This window comes from Diorhabda sublineata, chromosome 7 (assembly GCF_026230105.1).
Source record: "Diorhabda sublineata isolate icDioSubl1.1 chromosome 7, icDioSubl1.1, whole genome shotgun sequence".
Classification (NCBI taxonomy): domain Eukaryota; kingdom Metazoa; phylum Arthropoda; class Insecta; order Coleoptera; family Chrysomelidae; genus Diorhabda; species Diorhabda sublineata.
In genome coordinates, this window is record NC_079480.1 from 27,215,293 (window position 1) to 27,236,529 (window position 21,237).

At 34.5% G+C, this 21,237-nt stretch overlaps 1 protein-coding gene across 1 annotated transcript in view; it reads right to left on the reverse strand.

Annotated features, from left to right (window-relative positions):
- Window positions 1–790: 790 nt before the first annotated feature.
- LOC130446380 (serine protease inhibitor 27A-like) overlaps window positions 791–21,237 on the reverse strand; it is a 48,110-nt gene continuing 27,663 nt past the window's right edge. The window contains exons 6-8 of the mRNA XM_056782602.1: window positions 17,246–17,431; window positions 13,956–14,109; window positions 791–1,133 (exon numbers count right to left, since the gene is read on the reverse strand). Of these exons, the coding sequence (XP_056638580.1) occupies window positions 967–1,133; window positions 13,956–14,109; window positions 17,246–17,431 (507 nt within the window). The 3' untranslated portion in view covers window positions 791–966. The remainder of the gene's footprint in view (window positions 1,134–13,955; window positions 14,110–17,245; window positions 17,432–21,237) is intronic.

Below are 21,237 nucleotides of genomic sequence, written 5' to 3' on the forward strand. Positions count from 1 at the left end.
CTATCATGAGTTCTTTTGAAATCAATAAAAAGGATATTCATAACAGCCAGTGGTTTATCATAAAAATTAAGTCGTTGGTTAGGTAGAGTGAATCTATGGCTAAATATTTTGTGATAAAACTATTAGGATATAACCATACGGGTTTTTTCAATATTAATGTCCCGAGTGCATGTCAAATTGTCGATAATTTAATTTTCTCGAGTGCGCGAATGCGCACGAGAGGAAATTATGAGACAATTTGACATGCACGAGAGGGTATTTTGGCAGATTATTTCCTGAGAAAAATTTAATTTAAAATTAATTTAATCACTCGAACCGTGCTGTGGCAGTTACTCAGCTTGCCAAGGTTGGGGTTTCAGAAAATCAAATTATGAAGGTTACCGGACACTCAAATCAGGCCTCGATAAAGAGTTACCTCCAAGTAAATAGTGAACACCACGAGGAAATTGTACAAAAAATGCGAAATGACAGTAGCGAAGTAACAATAAGAAGTGGTGGAAGCAGCATAGAAACACCATCGTCGGCCTCGAGTAAAGTTGTATATTCTAATTGCATTTTCAATAATTGTTCCTTTTCTTAAAATATAAAATTAAAACCAAATGATGTTTCTTAATCCTAGACGAAAATTTGGCACTAGTGCAAATTATCGATAATTTGCACTAGTGCAGTATTATCGCTGAAATTTGATCGTTGCTAGGTAAACATAAAATATTACAGCTTTTTGGTTGGCTTAAATTTTTCGAAGGAAATAGTCAGTATTATATGATGCAACTGGTTGAAACAAATACTAGTTCTTTTTTTATAAATTTATTATATAAAAGAGTGATTATTCCTATACATGTCTTATCGCACAATTTGTAAAAATCTTTTCATGTTTCATGACACTGATTTCAGTTTCTTTCTATAAAAAAGTTATAATCGACTGACGTGATAAATAGGAAAGGTCCTTTGGTTGATTGATTACAATCATTCTGGTTTCTGTGCTAAAGGTTGAGGATCAACTTCTAACGGATTTTCAACTTTACCGATGAAAAGAATAGTCCCACTCGTTTCCTCTTCTATATAAAATAAAAAGGGATGCGTGGCGTGGAATGTTGATAACAGCTCTCCAAATTTGTTTCCAATGGTTAGCTCTGAAATATTTGAGATAAAATGAAACGAGTAACGACTAAATGTACAAAAATCTTAAATTCAAATAAATGACTCCAGAAAAACTAAAGTATAATATTTAATTGTTGTCATAAATGCATAAGACAAGCTTTGGTTGGTCGAAATAATCAATGATGTGACAATAATAGAGTTATAACACTAAAACTGTTGCAAACTGTTAACTAAAACAGTGTGATTATATTGGCTGATAACACAAGGTTTTTTTAAAAAAATCCCACTGTCTGTATCTAAAATAATCAGTGTTTACTTGGTGAAAAAATTTCGTAACACCATAAGTATTCAATATTAGTTAATACTTTATAATTTTCCGTCCTCCGAAGTTTCCGAAATCAATACACAGTGTCCGGTTTTACCAAGAGTGAGTAAATATGGGCTAGTAACAATTATCAAAAACCATGACACTACAAACGACGATTGTCTATCGTATTCATTTGCTATAACATCGCACATACTATCTCGTCAATCGGGCGCTAGCTTCCGTCAGTGTTTTATTTTATTAATGAAAATTAGATCTAAATATATTAACAATGTGTTTTATTGCAGAAAATAAGTAAATTGTATAATTTGCTTGCTGTATATGACTTATAGAGAAGACAATTAAGTTGATTTTGTTGAAGAGTTTCGAATATGGGCTATGACTAGTGTCATGAGCTAGCCCATTAGTATTTCGGTGTTTAGATATATGGTTCAAAAGATATAGTTTGGCAAATATGGGAGTGAATGTGGAGAGGCACGAAGTTAAAATTAGAGAGTATTTGGATAACAAAGAGGGTAATATGCGCTTGGTGAATTCGTACGGGAAATAATAGAAATACTAAATTCTGTACCCCAGAATAAAATGTATATTCTATTTCGGTATCCAGTAAAAACAATGAAAGGAGGTACCCACGGAGTGTTCTTCACTAACTAACAGACACAATAGAACTGACAATAGTAGTCAAGTATACCTGCTTGAGGGACCGTACTAATCCCTACTACCATCATCTAGTAACGCACATTTACGAGCGTGGCTATTTCACATTCATTATTGTATTTACCAAAGTGTACCTACTCATATTTTTTTCAGACTGATGCCAAAACAATCAAAAGAGAACCAAGGTAAACTTATGATAAAGAACGAATTATTGAAGCCATAAAAATTATTCTCCAAAATATATTTTAATGTTAGAATGCTGATTTATTAACAAGAACTGATCTTCGCAGAGCGGCATACAATTTGCAAAATTCGTTTTGGTGAATCTGAAATAGCAGGAAAAACATATGTGATGCTATTTGTGACATCCAAGTGAAAGAGAATATAAGAAATAAGAAAACCAGGACCAGGAAGACTGAAAGTAGTGAAGGTGAGGAAGATATCCTGTTTAATTCACATAGTGAACCATGTCTCTGTAGGAAGAGAAGGTCCTGACACTGCCGATGCGGGAATTTTTTCCGAAAGCGCAGAACTGTGTATCAGATGTTAAATGTGTGATCTCTGGGTAAATAATGACTATGATAGGTCAGAGTTCGGTAAAGGGATATGTGATTTTTGTGAATAAATTAATAATTTTTTCCAGCTGCCAAAGAAATTTGATTTCTTATGAAGTAAACATTTAAAATAGTACAAGATTAAATGTTGCTATTTCTATTCTGCAATTTTTATTGATTCTCAGCTTAATATTTATTATAATATTAAGAACATAAGACTGTTACTCAGTTCTTTAAAAATATATGTATGATTATTTTCACGTCCATTAATGATGAATACACTGTTTACATCAACACTCACGATTGCACTGTCTGACTCGCGTTTCGATAATCAAGTTATCGTCTTCAGAGACTGAAGGTAAACTAAAACCTAACGACTTAACTGTTTTATACTAAATTACTGGAATTAATTTTCGCGGGAGAAGGTTTAATTGGAAATTTAGTATAAATCAGGTAAGTCAAGTCATTAGGTTTTAGTTTACCTTTAGTCTCTGAAGACGATAACTAGGTTATCGAAACGCGAGTCAGACATTGTAATCGTGAGTGTTGGTGTAGTGGTGGTGTAAACAAAGTATTCAGTATGAAATTCCAGCTAACGTCTATTATTGGTGAATTTTTGAGAAAGAAACCGGGCTCATATTTGGTTACTTTCCAATGAAATTGAATGATGTTCAAGCTCACTTGAAATTTTGCTAAATGTTCAATACTACTTGGTACAAATCGTGTAGCTAGCGCCCTCTATGTGAAAACAAATTCGTGGAATATATCAGCTTTCAGAACATATTCATATAGAATTTCATTTCAATATTGCTTTCAGTTTCTGCAAAATCGTGATAGTTATATATCTATCCTAGAGATGGGGTTACTTTTTTTGAAACACCCTGTATATTGGCAGAATATCAGACCGGCTTTCGGAGTAATCGATACTTTATTGACCCAATTGTTCATTTTAAAGAAACTCAAATTACGTGTTGAGAATATAAAATGAAATTACATATGCTTTTCATGGACTTCAAGCAAGTCTGGGATAGAATATATCGCAGGAAAATGGATCAAGTTCTGGATAACCGAAAAATACCAAAAAAGGTAATAAAGCGTACGGAATTAAAAGAGGTGAAGTGACATGAAAAGGTCAAATAATCACAGAATTTGAAATTAAACGAGGAATCAGATATAATGATGTTATATCTTTCTATCTTTCTATCTCGTAGACTACTTAATTCTGATAATAACAGCCGGTTTCATAATACATTTAAAGGTTTTAAATTCCATTACATTGAGTCGCGTGTTTCACAATTAACACTTAGTTTAAAAGTTCTTTTACTTTGAACTTTGGGTTAAAGTCAGAAATGTTGCACTTTAGCTAGTCTCGTTTAGTGGCAAACAGCAAATCCAAACATATGCTATGTTTGAATTCTAAGCATCGGCACTATCAGGATGCCTACGAGATATAGTCTAGTCCAACCCGTACATGCGCAAAGATAGCAAAATTAGAATCTACAAGACTTGTATCAGACCCACTATGACGTACGGCACGGAAGTCCGCGAGGACACCAACAAGACGATACAGATGCTGAGGGTGGCCGAGATGAAAACACTGAGAGCAATAGTGAGGAAAACAAGAAGAGACAGAGTAAGAAATACAGATGTCAAAGAGCAATGCGGGATACAAGACATTGTGAGATGGGGAAGACAACGTAAGAGGCAGTGGTACAACCATGTAAGACGGATGGACGAGAACAGACTTCCGAGAATAGTCTTAGAAACAACCCGCCCGGCTCAAGACCTCCCGGGAGACCACCTAAAAGGTGGAAAGATAGTTGGCAATCCGGCAATCAGGAAAAGATGCAGAGGCAGCTTCAAAATTAACAGATCGACAAATTTCCGAGTAGAAGAAGAATTCTAAACCGACCCAGGTGTCTTTTTAATAAGTTTTAAAAGGTTTAAGACTCAATTTCTAGATTCGTGCTACTTCCAGCTCATGCGAAGACAATAAATATATCGATATAGATAAAAACGTACAAATTATATCCGATGCTCGGCTCCGGTTAGTAAAATAGTGACTCATTAACCAGATTCCGTTTCGACCAGATAAATATTCAATAACAATGCTTCGAGGAGAGAATTTGAAAAAAGACACTTTCGAAGACATGTTGCAGTTGGTGACAGTGAATATCGCATTCACAGATACTTAATGACAAAATTGAAAAACGTGAATACGCAAAGGAACGTCGTAGGAATAAAAATGATAATTCATTGAATAGGATAATTGAAATGAAAAATGGAACTTAATAACTTAATTAGCAATTACAAAACACAACAGCACGCCATCAAAGATCAAGCCAAAAGAAATGTTACCGACAAAATAACACTCAGTTCTAAGTATCATTTTGTTTCTTTTTCTAACAGCACATATTGGAAAAGGACAGAGTATTGTTAAGCTCCTTTTAACGTCTTGAAGGAACCTTTACTTGAGAGATTGTTACAAATCGATTATGGAGCCACTCCACTTTAACAACTAAGTTGAAGGGGTGTCAAGTTTGAAGTAATGATTGATAAAGATACACTTTTGTGTTGAGCTCTTGAAAAGAGAAAGATAAAAGTAATTTTATTTACTGCAGGAATTATATAGGTAAAATAGAGACATGTGAAAGCTAATGAAATGGAGAAAATACAGATGAAAAGCTGAAAAAAAGAATACTGAGAATATAGAAGAAGAAAACTCAAAGAAAATAATGATATATGTTTTGGAAAAGGAGATTTGCCATTTCTCGGAAGAGGAAACTACTACATTGCTGGATAATGTTCGAAAGCTTAATTCAAACTGAAAGCAACACCAGCCAGCCCTGATATATTTTACATAGGAATCTTCTTCTTCTTTCTTCCATAATAGATCTAACACCTCTTCCCTCTTTGATATCTATTCTCATCCTGGTTCTAGATTGTCATTCCACCTCTACTTGTGTGTTCCAATTGGAGATTTATTCCTTGATGTTTTTACCAGCTTACCGTCTATCATTCGATTAATATATTGGTTTCATTGTTTTTTACGATGTGTTAACCATTCGTTAATGTTTAATACGTCACATAATCGTCTGATGTTTTTGCTTCTTTCTCGGTCTAATAGTGTTTTTCCTGAGATCCATCTGAGAATTTTCCTTTCTGTGCTTCTCAATAGTTGTTTAATTTTTGATGTTTTTGGTCTTGTTTCTGATGTCATTATAGGTCTGATTGAAGCTTTGTAAATTCCTTTGTTTTCTATCTTAGGTATTTGTTCCACGATACTACGCTCTGAAGACATCCAGCGATCTTATTTGCTCAAGCCATGGTTATGCCCATATCTGCCGTATTATTTGACCTTCTAGTTCTAATTTGTGTCTAATGGGCTGTTTTGATGTTGAATTTTGTTACATCAATTTAAAGACACTTCATATATACGGATTGTTTCAATAATAATTACCCAATGTAGTAACATTTTACGTTGCTTCTGCTTTAGCACGATTGCGAGCTTCTTTCAATGCTCAACCGAAAAATTGGCGTCTATGATTTCTGTGCAACGTGAATTTCGTTTCACGTTTCTCATACAGCATACAGTACTCATACAGCCTTTTTAATGGTTAATAATCAGGTCATCTTCGTGTGTCAATAAAGACGTGGAATGTATCCACCAAAGTTTCGCCCGTAACTTGCAAAAATGCAGTCAGCATACTGACTGGAGACTTCGACATCTTTTTGGAGTGTTTTGCGCCAAATTTTAGGTATGGAACCGTAGAGTTTAAATCACTATAAGCTTTGTACTAAATGACAAAGAATGAGTTTTGTGAAATTATGGACGAAGTTATGGAAAATGATGGTAAAAATTCTGTATTCCCATAGTATTTATTAAAAACGCATTTCTCTGTCTCAATGGTGAAATCCATCGCTACAATATGGGAATATAGAAGATTCAGCAACACCAAATGTACATGAACGGAATTCTCCAAAAGTTAGTATTTTTGTGCAACAAAGTTAATTGTCCCTCTTTCTTTGTGAATACCAAACTGACATATTTCGATATATTAGAAATCTATGTCTTTCTTTGGTTGGAATTAGATTTAAACTTCATACATTTTCGGAACGATGCCCACTATACCGGTCCCTAGATTCATTGATCTGAGCTGCTATCTGTGTATCCGTGAAAGTCGATCATGTTTACTGACCAATACAATAGGTTTATCTCCAGTGGTTGTAGTTTTCCGAGGCCGCACTGAACGTTTTCTATCGCCAAAGCCCCTGGTGAATTAATGCACGAATATCAACGAATAGCTTTACCCATTGAAAACTCACAATTTGTAGCAACGACAACAATTCGTTCCCGAACTTCACAAAAATATGTGGAAACAAACCTCGTGTCCGTTTTATCATTAGTAGTATAGAATCAAAAGACTCTGTTTGAAACGCCTTGTATAGTAGACCAGATGTAACATGTTTGTGGGTACGCAAATATTAAGAAAGTAGCGGGACGTCGATTGAAAGAATGACAAAAATGATGTTTTGCAGAAAATCACCCGGAGAAACCAAGTAGTCCAAGGCAGATATGGACAAAAAGCTTTGGAAAAGTTAGCAACCAAAATTGTCCCTAAGTGAAAAGAGAGATCAATAATGATAAGAGTAGAACGAGTTCTATAAAGTACCAGTAATCAAATCTATAAGGACTAGGGGGTAAATTTATATTATCTATAAATAATGAACCTTTATCTCATTATTATTATGACAGTTAACAGATTGCTCTTTCATTCAATCTCTTAAAAATTTCCGAGGAACTTCATTTTAAATAACTATTTAAATGATATTAATAATTACTTTCACGTATTCATGAAAGAGGATCAAAGTATACGTTTTACGTACAAAATTGTTTCCTCTTCTCAGTGAATATGTATATAAACTTCAAAAAGCTCATTTCCACATAAAAAATTCAATTTCTGCTATAACTAGAAAGATATCTTACAGTTTGTTGGAAAATAATTTTTGTGAAATTCTAATTTAGTACAAACATCTCGTCAGAAATTGATGTCCTGCAGAGCGAATCAAATTAAAAATAACAAATAGAATAATTTAACTTATATAAGATATTTAAAAAAATTGAAGAACGAGTAGTAAGATCAAAAGATTATTGGAAGCTCATATTTCCTATCATAATTTAGTTTGAGGTATCACTCTTATATAGGGTGTATTTATACCAGCGTTGTCCAACAGGCGGCCTACACACCTTACAACATGAAACTGCCGTGTCGCTTGAGCTAGCAAAGGCAAAAAAACCTTTTACTCGTGGCAATTTCATTAAAAATTGTGCCGTTGAAATGGCCAAAGCTTTTGAAGATTCTAAAATGGCGGAGAAATTTCAATCAGTGCCACTTTCACATCAAACCATACAAAGAAGGATAGTTGCTATGGGTGAGCAAGTAGAAAAATCTATGCTTAGCCTAGTTAAAAAAAGTTCATATTTCTCACTTTGTCTGGATGAAAGCACTGCTCAATCAGATATTAGTCAGTTCCTAATATTTGTGCATACTACTTTTGACGATTTTACCAGTAAAGAGGAGTTATTTGATATCTGCCCTCTTTATGGAACGATTAAAGGAAAAGACATCTATGAGGCTGTGAAAAAAGCAGTTGATAGAATTGGAGGTTTCGATAAATGTTCAGCCATAGCAACAGACGGGGCCCCATCAATGACAGGTCAAAAAACTGGATTAGTGGGTCTGCTTCGAGAGAATGGTGTTACTTGTCCTGCAATCTATTGTATTATACATCAGGGAGCTTTATGTGGAAAATCAGTCAAGCAAAATCAAGTTTTTCAAATCATGAGTAAGATTATAAATAAGATTAGAGGTGGAAATCGATCTCTTCTACACAGGCAACTTAGGCAGTTTTTAGTGGAAACAGAGGCTGAGTATGGAGACTTGCTAATGTACAACCATGTAAGGTGGCTGAGTACAGGAAAGTGCATGGAACGGTTTTTTGCCATAAGGAAGGAAATCCCTGCATTCCTCAATGAATCGGACACAACTGAACTGGAAAGAAAGCTTAAGGGTCCAGAATTCTTAAGAGAGTTAGCTTTTTTAACAAATCTGACTAATCATCTTAACAGTTTATACTTGAGTCTTCAAGGAAGACACCAGACGGTTTCAGATTTAATCGGAAAAATAAACGGATTTCGGAATAAGCTGAGCGTGTTTAAACATGCTTTGGAAAAGAACAACCTGACATACTTCCCTAGCTGTCTGCAACTAGCAGAAGAATTCAATAGTGAGGAAAATATTGAGTTTTCATGCTGCAGTTCACATATTCAACAAGTTATTGATGAATTCAATACAAGATTTGAAGAAATCGAAAGTCTCAAAAGCAGTTTACTGCTTTATAATAATCCTTTCGGAGCAATCATTGAAGATCAACCACCCGACAAACAAATTGAGTTATGTGACCTTCAAGCTGACATGTTCCTAATCACCAGACAAGAAAGGGGACCTGAATTTTTCAAATTACTGTCTGAAGATAAATTTACAAATCTGCGAGATTTTGGACTGAAGATTACATCAATGTTCGGAAGCACATATACATGTGAAAGTACCTTTTCCTTCATGAAGTTCATTAAAAACCACAACAGAAGCAGCCTCACCGATTCTTCTGAACTGGAGGTGGACATTTCCTCATTGGTGGATGAAGCCGATCGACCACAGTCTTCACATTAGATATAACTTTTTATTATTATTGCAATGTTTCTCTTAGCTCTCTCAAAATTATTATATGGCCCGCAACAACATTAGTTTTGGCCCTTGGTGGCTTGCAAGTTGGACACCGCTGATTTATACGGTCTCTAGTAAGCAGTTTCCATCCAAACAGGACATCCTAAAGGTAGTCAAATGGAACAACGTATATCTCAAGTCTACATGGAAAATTAGGTCAACGTGGAGTAAGGTTTTATGTACCTAGGTTTTGCCGGTTTTGAGATATTCTATTTTTTGCGGAAATGACGATAGTATAAATACTGGTGATTCACCCTGTATAACACTTCATTTTCAATTCAATCTCAGTATCCCATTCTGTGTTTTTTACGATTTTGGGGATGATTAAGAATATCAATTGGGATTTAAAATGGAAAGTGCTGAGAATAAAACAAACGATGAGTTAGCTCTATCAAAAACATGAAAGTAGAGTTGTGCAGTGCACGAAGAAGCGTTCGAGATGTGGAAAAATTGTAGTTTGAAGGCTGATAGAAATAAAAAAATTTGTCTCTCACGAATTCATTCGTACTAATTCGAACTGATTGATCAAAGTATGAAGGCCGATTCATAAACTTGACTCTCCGTTTACCGTTTGATGTTCGTAGCAAATTTTACACCCTATTAATAAAGTTGACGTTACTGCCGCTAACCTCAAAATTCTTTTTGACTACTGTACTGCTTTTTTTTGGTTATATTTTCATGTTTTTGTTTGTAATTCGGTATTTATGGAAAATAACGAGGACAAAAACAAGCAAAACCAAAAGACCACCAGAAACAGACATAAAGAAAAATAACCACAACATCAAGCTCTAGCGTCATACATCAATATCACGTGACAAACGTAAACGGATGTGATTGGTTCTATTCTATTGCTACGAAAGTTGCTAGGAACGGCTGACAGGAAAATATGTTGAAAGTCACCAACGGCAGACCGATCGGCAAACGGCAAGTATGAACGACAAACGTCACGTTTATGAATCGGCTATGAAGTTCCATATACTGCAGGTTATTTGTTTTATAATTGTCAAAATGGCAGCATGCTTTTGGTAATAGAAAAACGAAGTATTTTTAGTAAACTGAATGAAAGATGACACTTAAATTCGGCGTCAGTAACTATTTTTATACAGGGTAAGTCATAAGGAACTAATTTTACCATATATAGAGTTCCTCGGGAAGTATATCATGAGGTTACTAAAAAGTGTTAATTATTTTTTATTGATACATATGGTGACTTGTGAAAGTGACCATTTATTTTAATTTGGTATAGTGTTTACATAGCTCAATTGAATTTTCAAATTTTCCCATGATGCAGTAAACTACTATCAAATTTTTGACTGGTAAAAGCCAAATTCCAGGACCGGCTTTGGAAGAACCAATTTAGGGATTCGTATTGAATATTACATCCTGTATAATATATTTTTTAATGCAATAACTGATTTTCAAACTACATAAATAACCAATGAAAACAAAAATCGCATTGGGGCATTATTTTTGATAAATAATGGAATACATTGATTGAAAAGTGAAGCAACTCTAAAAAGTTTTAAAATCAATATTGGTGTTGAACGTTTGATGTTTCTTAATATGTCATTATTAACAGTCATTTACGTGTACAAGAATATATATTTCTTCTGTGTGTATCTACGTTATGTGCTAGGTTTGATAGAGTTTTGTTACTATCGTTCAACATGCCCTATCAGTTTTCTACCACAGAATATGCCGACATAATTTTTGTCTATCGGGTTATACTGATGGTTTTTGATTATTTGCAAAAAAATGGAAGAACAGAACGATATGTAGATAGAGCGCAGAAAGATGACATTATTGATGCTGTTACTATGAACTTTACAATAAGTACTAGACAAGTAGGTCGAGAAGTTGATGTTACTCAAATCAAATGAGCCCATATCATGTTAAAATGGATCAGCGCCTACACCTGGAAACAAAAATCATCGGTTGGAATTTTGTGGATGGATTAAGAATCATCGACCAAAAGCTGTACAGGACACTATTTACAGATAAATCCCAATGTAGAAGAGACGGGATAAATAATTCCCGTAATTTATATGTGTGGGTAGAAAAAATCCATATTCTATTCGAGAATGTCGTACTCGGTTGAGACTTTCTGATAATATGTGGATTGGTGTCATAAATTACCAATTAGTAGTTCGGCTCTTTTTTGATAGTCCTAGAATAGGACTGTGAAATATTTTATCAAATTTGCTTGCCAACACAAATGTTGTTATCCCAGGTTTGTATTTCCAGCATTATGGGGCAACCCCAAACTTTTTACTGACAGTGAGATTACATTTAAATAATGTTCAGGCAACAGGTGGATAGGACGTGAAGGTCCTATTCCTTGATCTTTCTCTCTCTCTCTTTCCTGATTTCAATCCCGTTGATTACCATATTTGGGATAACCGACAACAATTGATTCATGGAATATTTTGTTATACTATTAGGAGGTGTGTCAATTCAGGAGACAGTCTTTTTCTGCATAATATTTATTCTGACACATTCATTCTTCCGATTTATTCCAATCATAGTTTTCCAATAGTGTCTTCACTTCACTCCAAAAAAAGGATTCTGGTCTTCAGAACTATATTTGAGCTTATGTTTTCCTCTTTATCAGCTCATTTCCTTCTACTCCAGTGTTGCCTGTGGTTTAACAAAAAGGGCTTTTTTCAAAGCGTTTTTACCAGCCGCATACACAATTAACCCAGTTTACTTCTTTGTTTTCTAACAGACTGTGTACCTTCAATGGTATTCTTTTATAGTCTACTAACAGTGTTTTAATCTTATTTTTTTGTTACTTTATTCTATATTGAATTTCTTCAAGAAATTGTACTTTTATCCCGTGCGCTGACTAGTGAAGGAAGATTTTTTTCTGTTGAAATTCTTTCTACTTATTCTGTGTTCCATTCTTTTCTCAATACGTAATTGAGTGAGGCTCAGATTTTCTTATTTAATTGCTGTAGGGCTTATTTTATTATTTATGTTACGCAAGATAAATCATATTATATAATCCTTACAAACAAAAAGTTGTGTATTATCCGTTTCCAAGTTAACTGAAGCATTTCATAGTTATTCTGAATAATGAAACGATATTTAACGAGCTCTCTATTTGTAATTTATATTTTCCTAAGATACGGATAGAATTAGTGTTAAAAAGTTAACACAATCCATAACTGTCGCTGACGTTAAATTATATTATAACTTACGGAGGGAAGTGAGAACCTAATGGACTCCAATCCAAAGATCGTTTGGGTGGATTTCTAAGAAATATCCATCAATTTATTTAAAAAAAACGTTCTAACCATATCCAATTATGGTAATCAGATGAGAAAGGCTGGTCCAAAAATATCTAAGAGAGAGAGGTCAGCACGAAGAAGTTACGACAACACTGATAATTTTTTTCAGCTTTTAGATACAATATACGAAGTCTAACTATTAATCCCGGAACAAATCATACCATTTAGTTCTTTCTTTCTCAGCTGTGTATTTTATATATGAGTTTTAGGGGTAATCATCAGAAAGATAAGCGAATCTCGAGACACGCGCCTTACCAGGTTCCAGTACTACCAGTACTACCAAAGCTTTCTTATTAATCGAATCGATGACATGTGGTTTGATTTTTTCTTTTAAAATTAAAAACGTCGTGAAAGTATCGCGTTTTGTCGATTAAGGAAAAACAGACTAGGAGGAGGAGAGTACTGTCAGAGGCTAAAATCAGTGCTGCTGTTTCGATGAAGAAAGCTGGCAACGGAACATAGAATTTGATCCTCTATGGATATAAAATATCACCATCACCACAAATTCACTTGTGTTGTTGGTGTTGAGGTTGGAAGCAATATGTCCCGGCATAGTCACGTGGTCGAATTAGCTAAAGAAGCTTAACAAAAACTTGGAGTCTTTTTTAAGACAAAAAATATATATACTCTGCAACAGCTCGGCTCCCAAGCATACCCTGACGGTGATCTACTCAATACAGGAGAAAACAATTTGAATTAAAGGCGATTTAAGGTTGATCAGATAATTGGACAGTTTAGAGCATAGAAGAAAGGTCGCTGACCTGACTGTATTTTACCGACACTACTATGGTAGACTCTCTTGCGAGCTATCCAGCATAATCCCACCTAGAGCAGTTTTTGCAAGACCAACTCGATAGGCAGATGTGGCTCATGATCACAGAGTTCGCCTACAGACGTCAATATATCGCAATCCTGTGGAATGTCTTTTCCGAACGTTATAACCTATAATTCAAGAACAATATCCACACCTCACGCACCACTCGAGCTACTCAAATGCGCTGGACTTTATCGTCTTGTGCTTGCTTTCTACATAAAAGATAAAGACTCGCAGAGTCGCTATAACGTCTGGAAGAATCACTGGAGCCAGTGAATTAATCAGAAATGGTATTGCTATATCGAAGGGTATGATGTTGACACCGAATAATTTTATAATAAGTGATTTTTACAGCCTCATTACTCAACATCAGATGTCGTACGACATCTTTCTTTCGGAATTATGATGTTTGCTTATAAAAATTCTTACCTGTGGCAGCGTAGACGATACTTCCATATTCGTTAACCTCTATACCAGATTTCTGTACAATATCCGAAACAACCAATTTCCTTAAAATCGTGCTATTTCCTCTAGCGATTCCTGGAAAACTGGCCGTGTTTTGAAACATTTGAAGTAAACCAAACTGAAATTAGTTTATATGAATATTCATTAGGTGAACGTTGGGTTTTGTTTAATGTGTTTTCTACCGTCTCATTCTAAGTTACCCGTTCGGAAACCATTGCTTCCCAAAGAAAAATAAAGAGCTTTTCATTGTTTAGATAGTCTTGGTATTATACAAAATCATTAGTATTCAGTTTATAAGAACAAGTAGTGGAAAATAAATTAATGTATGCGATTATATCACAGATTTGGTTTTGTGTTTGTCTCGGCTTCATAAACTCAGGAATTTTCTCAAAATCGAATATGTTTAATTGGATATGATAGTTATATAAACTAAATTATTTTTTAATGAGCTAATTTATGAATAATACTCAAAAAGGGGATAGTTTGGTAGTTAGTAAGTCGATAACAACATACGGTCAAATATGAAACGAAAATATCTCACCATTAACTATATTACGTTAATATATCAAATTATGAGATGAATTAATATACTTCACACAAAATGGGAAGGTATCATGAAATTTCTGACAAATTGAGGATTAGAAACACAGCACCGCCAGTCGAGGCAAGAACATACAGACCAGCTGGACCAACGGCAACCTAGACAAGATTTGAGAGCAGGCTTTTTGCCTTTCTCTAGGTAAATTTTATTTCTCATCTTTGGCATATAAAGGGTGACCAGTATAAGAACTGACACAAGCAGAGGCGTTTTGGGGAGCTCAAAATATGATGATTGGGAGCAATTTACTTCTGGTCCAAAAATTTCGAAAAAAATGAATTTCTTCGCAACCTCTCAGCTTGAAAAAACCTAATTTGGTACACTATATGATATTGTTAAGGGTATTGAGTAAGCTAGGTAGAAGGCGATTGAATCATTCTAATAGGGGGCTAATAGAGTGACCTAACTTTGAAATTTTCTATCTTCTAGTTGATTCAAGTAATTTTATTTTCATCCGAAAGATAATTTAGTTTCTGACGTTTTGTGACTTCTGTAATTTTTCAAAGAAATATTTTCAACAGTGTTATTTGAAAAGTGGAAAATAGTTCGCTATGAATTTAAAAATCATATTTTAAAGTTCAGTTAACAAGTGGATGGTTTGTTGTTAAAATTCTGTGAAGGAACTGTAGAAGCGAGTAAGAGTATCGTATGAGGTTTACTAATCGCGTTGCTCCGATCCAAATAATAATATTCAATCGTCAAAAAAATAGAAAAAAGAATTTTCAAAAATTTTAAATTGATGTTGCCAGTTAGTTAATTCATGTAATAACTCGTCCAATCGAGTAATGATCGATAAGGCCAACCCAAAAATTGATCTTAAACTCACGGTGTCGACAAGTTTTCATCTGAATACCCAGTAGAAAAAATATTTTATATCAATGTAGATATTCTGACGTGAATTAAATGGACAGAAAGAGTAAATTACGTCTAATAAGTCGGTGTAACGATGATGGTTGAATGCCACCCTATTTAGATAAAGTTCTAGTGCTGATAGGACGTTGATCGTTGATAGTATCCAAATTCTTCATCTCTCACATTCATTTGAATAGAATGCACTATAAGACTTTTTTTGAGTCCATCTTTCAACATTAAAAAATATTTCTCGGTGAAAAACCACGCGAATAGGAAACTATCTCTGATATTCTTTGATGCTTATTTTACAGTTTTTTTCACTTAATGTAACTGTACACTCAGTTGAAAAACATATAATTACTATAAGAACTGAACTGCGGATTGACAAATTCTATATATGAATTGAATCGGTTTGTTACGTTTTTCTTTAAATATTTTTTATATTCCTTTGTTCACGTATTATGGCTCAGTAGTCACTTCTATTTTAATTTTAACATTCGAGTTTTTGAAGAAATTCGATGAAACCTCAATATATATTTTGAATAGATCCCTATCTGTCTTTTTATACAACAAATATAATTGAATTTAGTCAGATGTGTGATGATATTATTCTTCATATTCGCCGGTAAGTTTTTTGAATACCTTCTTAACTTCGCTTTCTATATCTAAGTGCTCACAAGAATCCAATTATGTTTATTCATTTGTTTTTGTTTTAAGCAAATTTTGTTTAATAATAAACATGTAAGTTCGTATTTTCTACATCGTTGCGATAGAGAATTTATAAAATAGAACAGATTTCTGTTGGGTTATATTTTGAAAAAATATGAATTCAGTTTTTTCATATGTTACAGCACGAGCTCCTTTTTATTCAAATCTGCTCTACCTACTCGTTCCCTATTTAGTACTTTTTATATGTGTTCCCGTTTCCTTTTTCGCTTGGTAAATACTGGAACACCCGATTTGTCGTCATGCGACTATTATTCATTTCGTCCGTTGAAAGAGGCATTTTATGAACTGGTGTTCGTGTGCGAATGGTTAAGTGACAAGATTTTCACGAAAATGGCATCCGAAGGCTTTTGGAAATGTATGACGATGACTATCTAGAAAAATTGTAAAAAACTTCATAACTTAATAATTTCGGTTTATTGAACCACTCTTGTACATACATAATATTAGGATGAATATTACTTACTGGGGAAGAGTTTCTAAGTAAAGGCTTCAAAGTTACACTTACTGGTTTTTTTAAAGCTTAGTTCTTACATTCAGATGACTGCCGTTTGGTTGAGGTGAGCCTCAATGCTAAAATTTTTCTTATTTCAACTAATTAGCTCCAAATAGCATGTCAATTAGTTGTTTTATGGTGAGAAAATGCAGTGCTCACTTATAAAAAAGCTTCCTCATGCTCAATTGCTCATGTAAGATGATATGTACATCGTATGAAATTTCAGTGATACTTCATTTATGTCACAAGTTCACTTTACGATCTTCCATCTTGATTTTTAAGACTTTTTCTGTACTGCTAGGTTTAACCTTCGCAAATTACTCAATGATAATTGATTTTCATAAACAAACCTCAATATGATATTTTTCAATCCAAGCTTTTGTGTCGACTGTATATTCTTGGTTGAAAAACAAAGTTTAATAAACTTTTTTAAACTCTTTAAACTTCTTTCACTTGAAAACGTTCTAGCAAACAAACTATTCGAGGGAATTAAATCGAGCTTTCAAAGATTTTTCGAAAATACGATTTGCTTCTATTCGCCATGTCGATGATTTATCGATAGATATGTTATTATTTACTCACGTCATGTAAAGTTTTGCTGAATCTAGCTTGGAAGTCAAATTTGAATTTTGGTAATTTAACATTTACTGCTCGTGGTTCCATTAGGTATAATAAGCTTTTCAAATTATTTAGGTTGATTTGTTTCACTAAATATGGCAGTCCACCTTTCGAGTTCGGTAAAAGTATGAACATAGAGTAATTTCCACCCTGAAAGATAAAAATAAATTTCAGAATTGAAAATTTATATGTAATAATACGAAGATAAATATAAATTGAGGTTAGGTTCAGTTTATATATCTCAAGAGACGCGATCGTCTATTCTTTCGTGTAATGTCACTTTAGATAAATGAAAATTGGAAGTAATATTTTTATAACAAAAATACGAGTGATACTTCGAAAGTATAAAGCGATTTAGTATTACAAAGATGGAAATACAAAAAGAATTTATCTTAGTCATAGAACATCTTTGGAATTTCTTTCGTTGTAATGAAACGGCAGTTTCTTATTTCTTTTAAACCATTTTAAATCCCCAACAAAATACAGGCCAAAATCGATGGCATAACTACCGAAGAAATTCCTGTAAACAGTGGTATTCGACAAGGAGATTCTCTTAACCCCGTATTGTTCAACATGGTTATGGAAGAAGTAATAAAAAGCACTCGTAGCCTGAAAGGGTATAAAATGGGAAACAAAGACGTACTATGCTATACCGATGTTGCTGTTCTGATTGCAGAAAACGAAGATCATCTACAGAGATTACTATTTAAATTTAACACAACGGTAAAACGTTTAAAAATGAAGATATCTGCAGTGAAAATGAAATGCATGACAACCTCAAAAGTACGCAGTGAAAATGAAATGCGGAGGTAAGAAACCAAGCGGCAAAACAGCACGATCCTCAACTTACCTGAACGATATAATCGTCCGAAACAAATATATCGGTATCGAGACCAAAACCCAAATCTACAAGGCTGTCATCCGGCCTGTATTAACATACACAGCGGAAACCAGACACATCGAACACAAAGAGAATATTAGAAACCATCTAAATGATAGTAGGGCGCAGGATAGCGGTAAAAACAGGGCGAGAAGCGAGGACATTAGAAGAATATTTAAGATTGCCAACGTAAACGAATGGATATTGAGAAGAAAGAGAGTGTGGAACGAATACATAGATTGAATGAATGACAACAGGATGGTCAAAATAGCTGGAGACAAATCGCACTTAGGGCGCCGAAGCGTTGGAAGACCCCGCAAGATATAGAGCCATAAATAATTAAACGACAGAAGATCCGAGGAAAAACAAGCATTTTGCTTATATTAATGAAAGAAGAGGAAATAGAAAGCCTATCGGCTGTTTTTTCCTCTTTTTCTACAATCTTTTCAACTATTAAACAATGCTTGTTTTTGTATTATGACGCGTAGTAATTCTCTATCTATAACATTATGTAAGGTAATTATACTGAACACTAATTAACTAGATATTAGTTACAAGTCTGTGGTTAGTAGAACTTGCCAGGTACGTCCGTTGGTTTAGAACTCTTTAAACTTCCTACCTCATTACCTGTGTTAAATAATTCGCGCACTAGTACATTACTGTGAACACTATTTTGGACTTTGCAGCTTTCACATAACGGCTGGCCTCCAAATCCGGTTAGTTTCGTAAGTTTGGGACGTACTATGGAGCCCTGGTAATGATGCGTATTATTTTGATCAAGGTTTGAATTACTGACTACATAACTCTGTTCCCTAGACTCATATTGGTTTTGAAATACTTTTGTATATCAGCATCCTATTTTCCAGATTAAATTGGGATGGTCCTAACCAATAGTACTGTCTTTGTTTCATGCTTCCTATTCCTTTTCGTAAATATGTGGGTTCTGCATGTTGGCCTTGGATCTAAATGGATTCCAAAGTATTTTACTTTATTTTTCTGTATGAAGGAGTGATCGTTAAACAAGACCGTTGGACACGAATCTTTTTTTGCCTTATTTTCCATGTTTTAAACCATGATTTGAAGATTGTGTAGAATTAGTATGGGATTAGTCTCTTCAGTTTATATTTCATGCCTTTGTGTGATACTTTATAAACTTATATTTAAAAATGTAGCCGAACAATTACGTTTTATTTTGAGATTATCGCTGATTTGTTTAACATATGTTTCATGCTGTTGACGGAATCCAAATTCCTATGAACCTACATTATTTGGTTGTTTCCCTAGTTTTAATATAAATGTTATTTGAGATGATGAGGGCAATAGCTGAGCCTCAGGATGGCATTATTTATTTGCAAAATTGTTGGCATGAGTTTGTGCGTGATATTTGGAAATATTCCACCAGTTATAAGATCATATTGTGGAGCTTTTCTTGTATCAGGTAAGTTGAAGAATAATTGAGCTCCTTAAACGTAAAATGCAAGGTAGGTAATTCCATATGAAAGGATAATTCGAGGATATTAAATTCGATACTCTTTTTATAATAAGAATCGTCAGGATCCTCAAAATAGCCATTAACTGCGGACATCACCTCTTCATTGTTGGAAAATCTTTGACCACCGAGCATTTATTTTTACCATTGGAATAACGAATGTATGAGCTGGGACATTATCTTGATGGAACAAAACTTTCGTCTTAACCGTTTTTGCTGGATTTCTTAGATCAAAAGTTGCAATAAGTTCGCATAATACTCGCCGTTGAAAGTTTTTCCTTTCTCAACATAGTCAATGAAAATTATCCCACGCGCAGCCCAAAAAACAGACGCCATGACCTTGACTGCAGATGGAATAGTCTTTGCTTTCTTTGTGGCCGGTTCTGCCTTCTCAGTCCATTATTTTAATTATTCCTTTGTTTCGGGTGTGAAGTGATGGACCCACATTTCATTTATAGTTATGAACGGCGGGAAAATTCAGCAGCATTTTGTGAAACATTGCCAAACACTCGATGGAAACATCTTCACGACGCTGTTTTTGTTCTATTATGAGCAAACGCGGAATCCAACTTGCGCATATCTTTATCATGTCCAAATTTTCAGGTAATATGCGATGTATTGTACTTTTTGAAGTGCCTACATGTCTGCTATCTCGCACACTGTCAGTGGACGATCATCTAGTAGCGCTTTGAGGATTTTCTTCACCTTCACCTTCACCTTCTATATTGGTTGGGGCCAATGCATTTGAAATAAAAGTATTGTATCACTGAAAACGTTCACTATTGAAGGCTAAGCAACGTAGAGTCTTAAAACTTCAAACATATGCTGTATAGATTGTGTACATTGTAATACAATGGTATCTTTCAAGCAACTACCGTCATCTGTCGGCCAGGTTGGGTATTTTTGGAAAAAATGTTTATTTTCCACATTTTAAATAGGAATGTAGCTCAATTTGCAAGGATCAAAAATGGACTAGAATTTCCATCATTCCAACTAATCTCATTCATAAGCATTTTGCTATGACAACCCTACTGGTACATACAATGTCTGACTAGTTACTAACGAGACTGCGCGTCTATAGGGCGCCCTAGATGGGTGGGGTGAAAAACGAGTGGTGCGTTGGGGTCATCAGCGCCCAGGTCGTCCTATGACTGTTTCAACTCCAGAAACAATGACCAAAATCATCTGAGGCTGTGACGCCAATAATGAAACGGTTAGAAAAATGTTTCACGAGGAATTACTTATGAGAAAAGTCTGTGCGAAGTTGGTGCCAAAAAATCTGACTTCTGACCAGAAGCTCTTGCGTCAACGGGTATGCTCAGATTTCCTTGGAAGGCTAGAAAGGTTGGAAAAAGATTTACTTTGAAAGGTTCCCGATTTGAGTTGATGGAAGTGGTAGAGCAGAAAACGGCAGAGCTCCTAAACGCCTTCACCAAAGAAGACTTCCAGCACTGCTTCGATCAATAGAAAAAAACGTATGAAAAGGTGTGTGGCGAGGGGAAGGGAGTATATTGAAGGGGAGCATTCGAATGTAGAATAATTTTCATAATACAACCCTTTTTCGTAACAATTTTCGTTATTTAATAG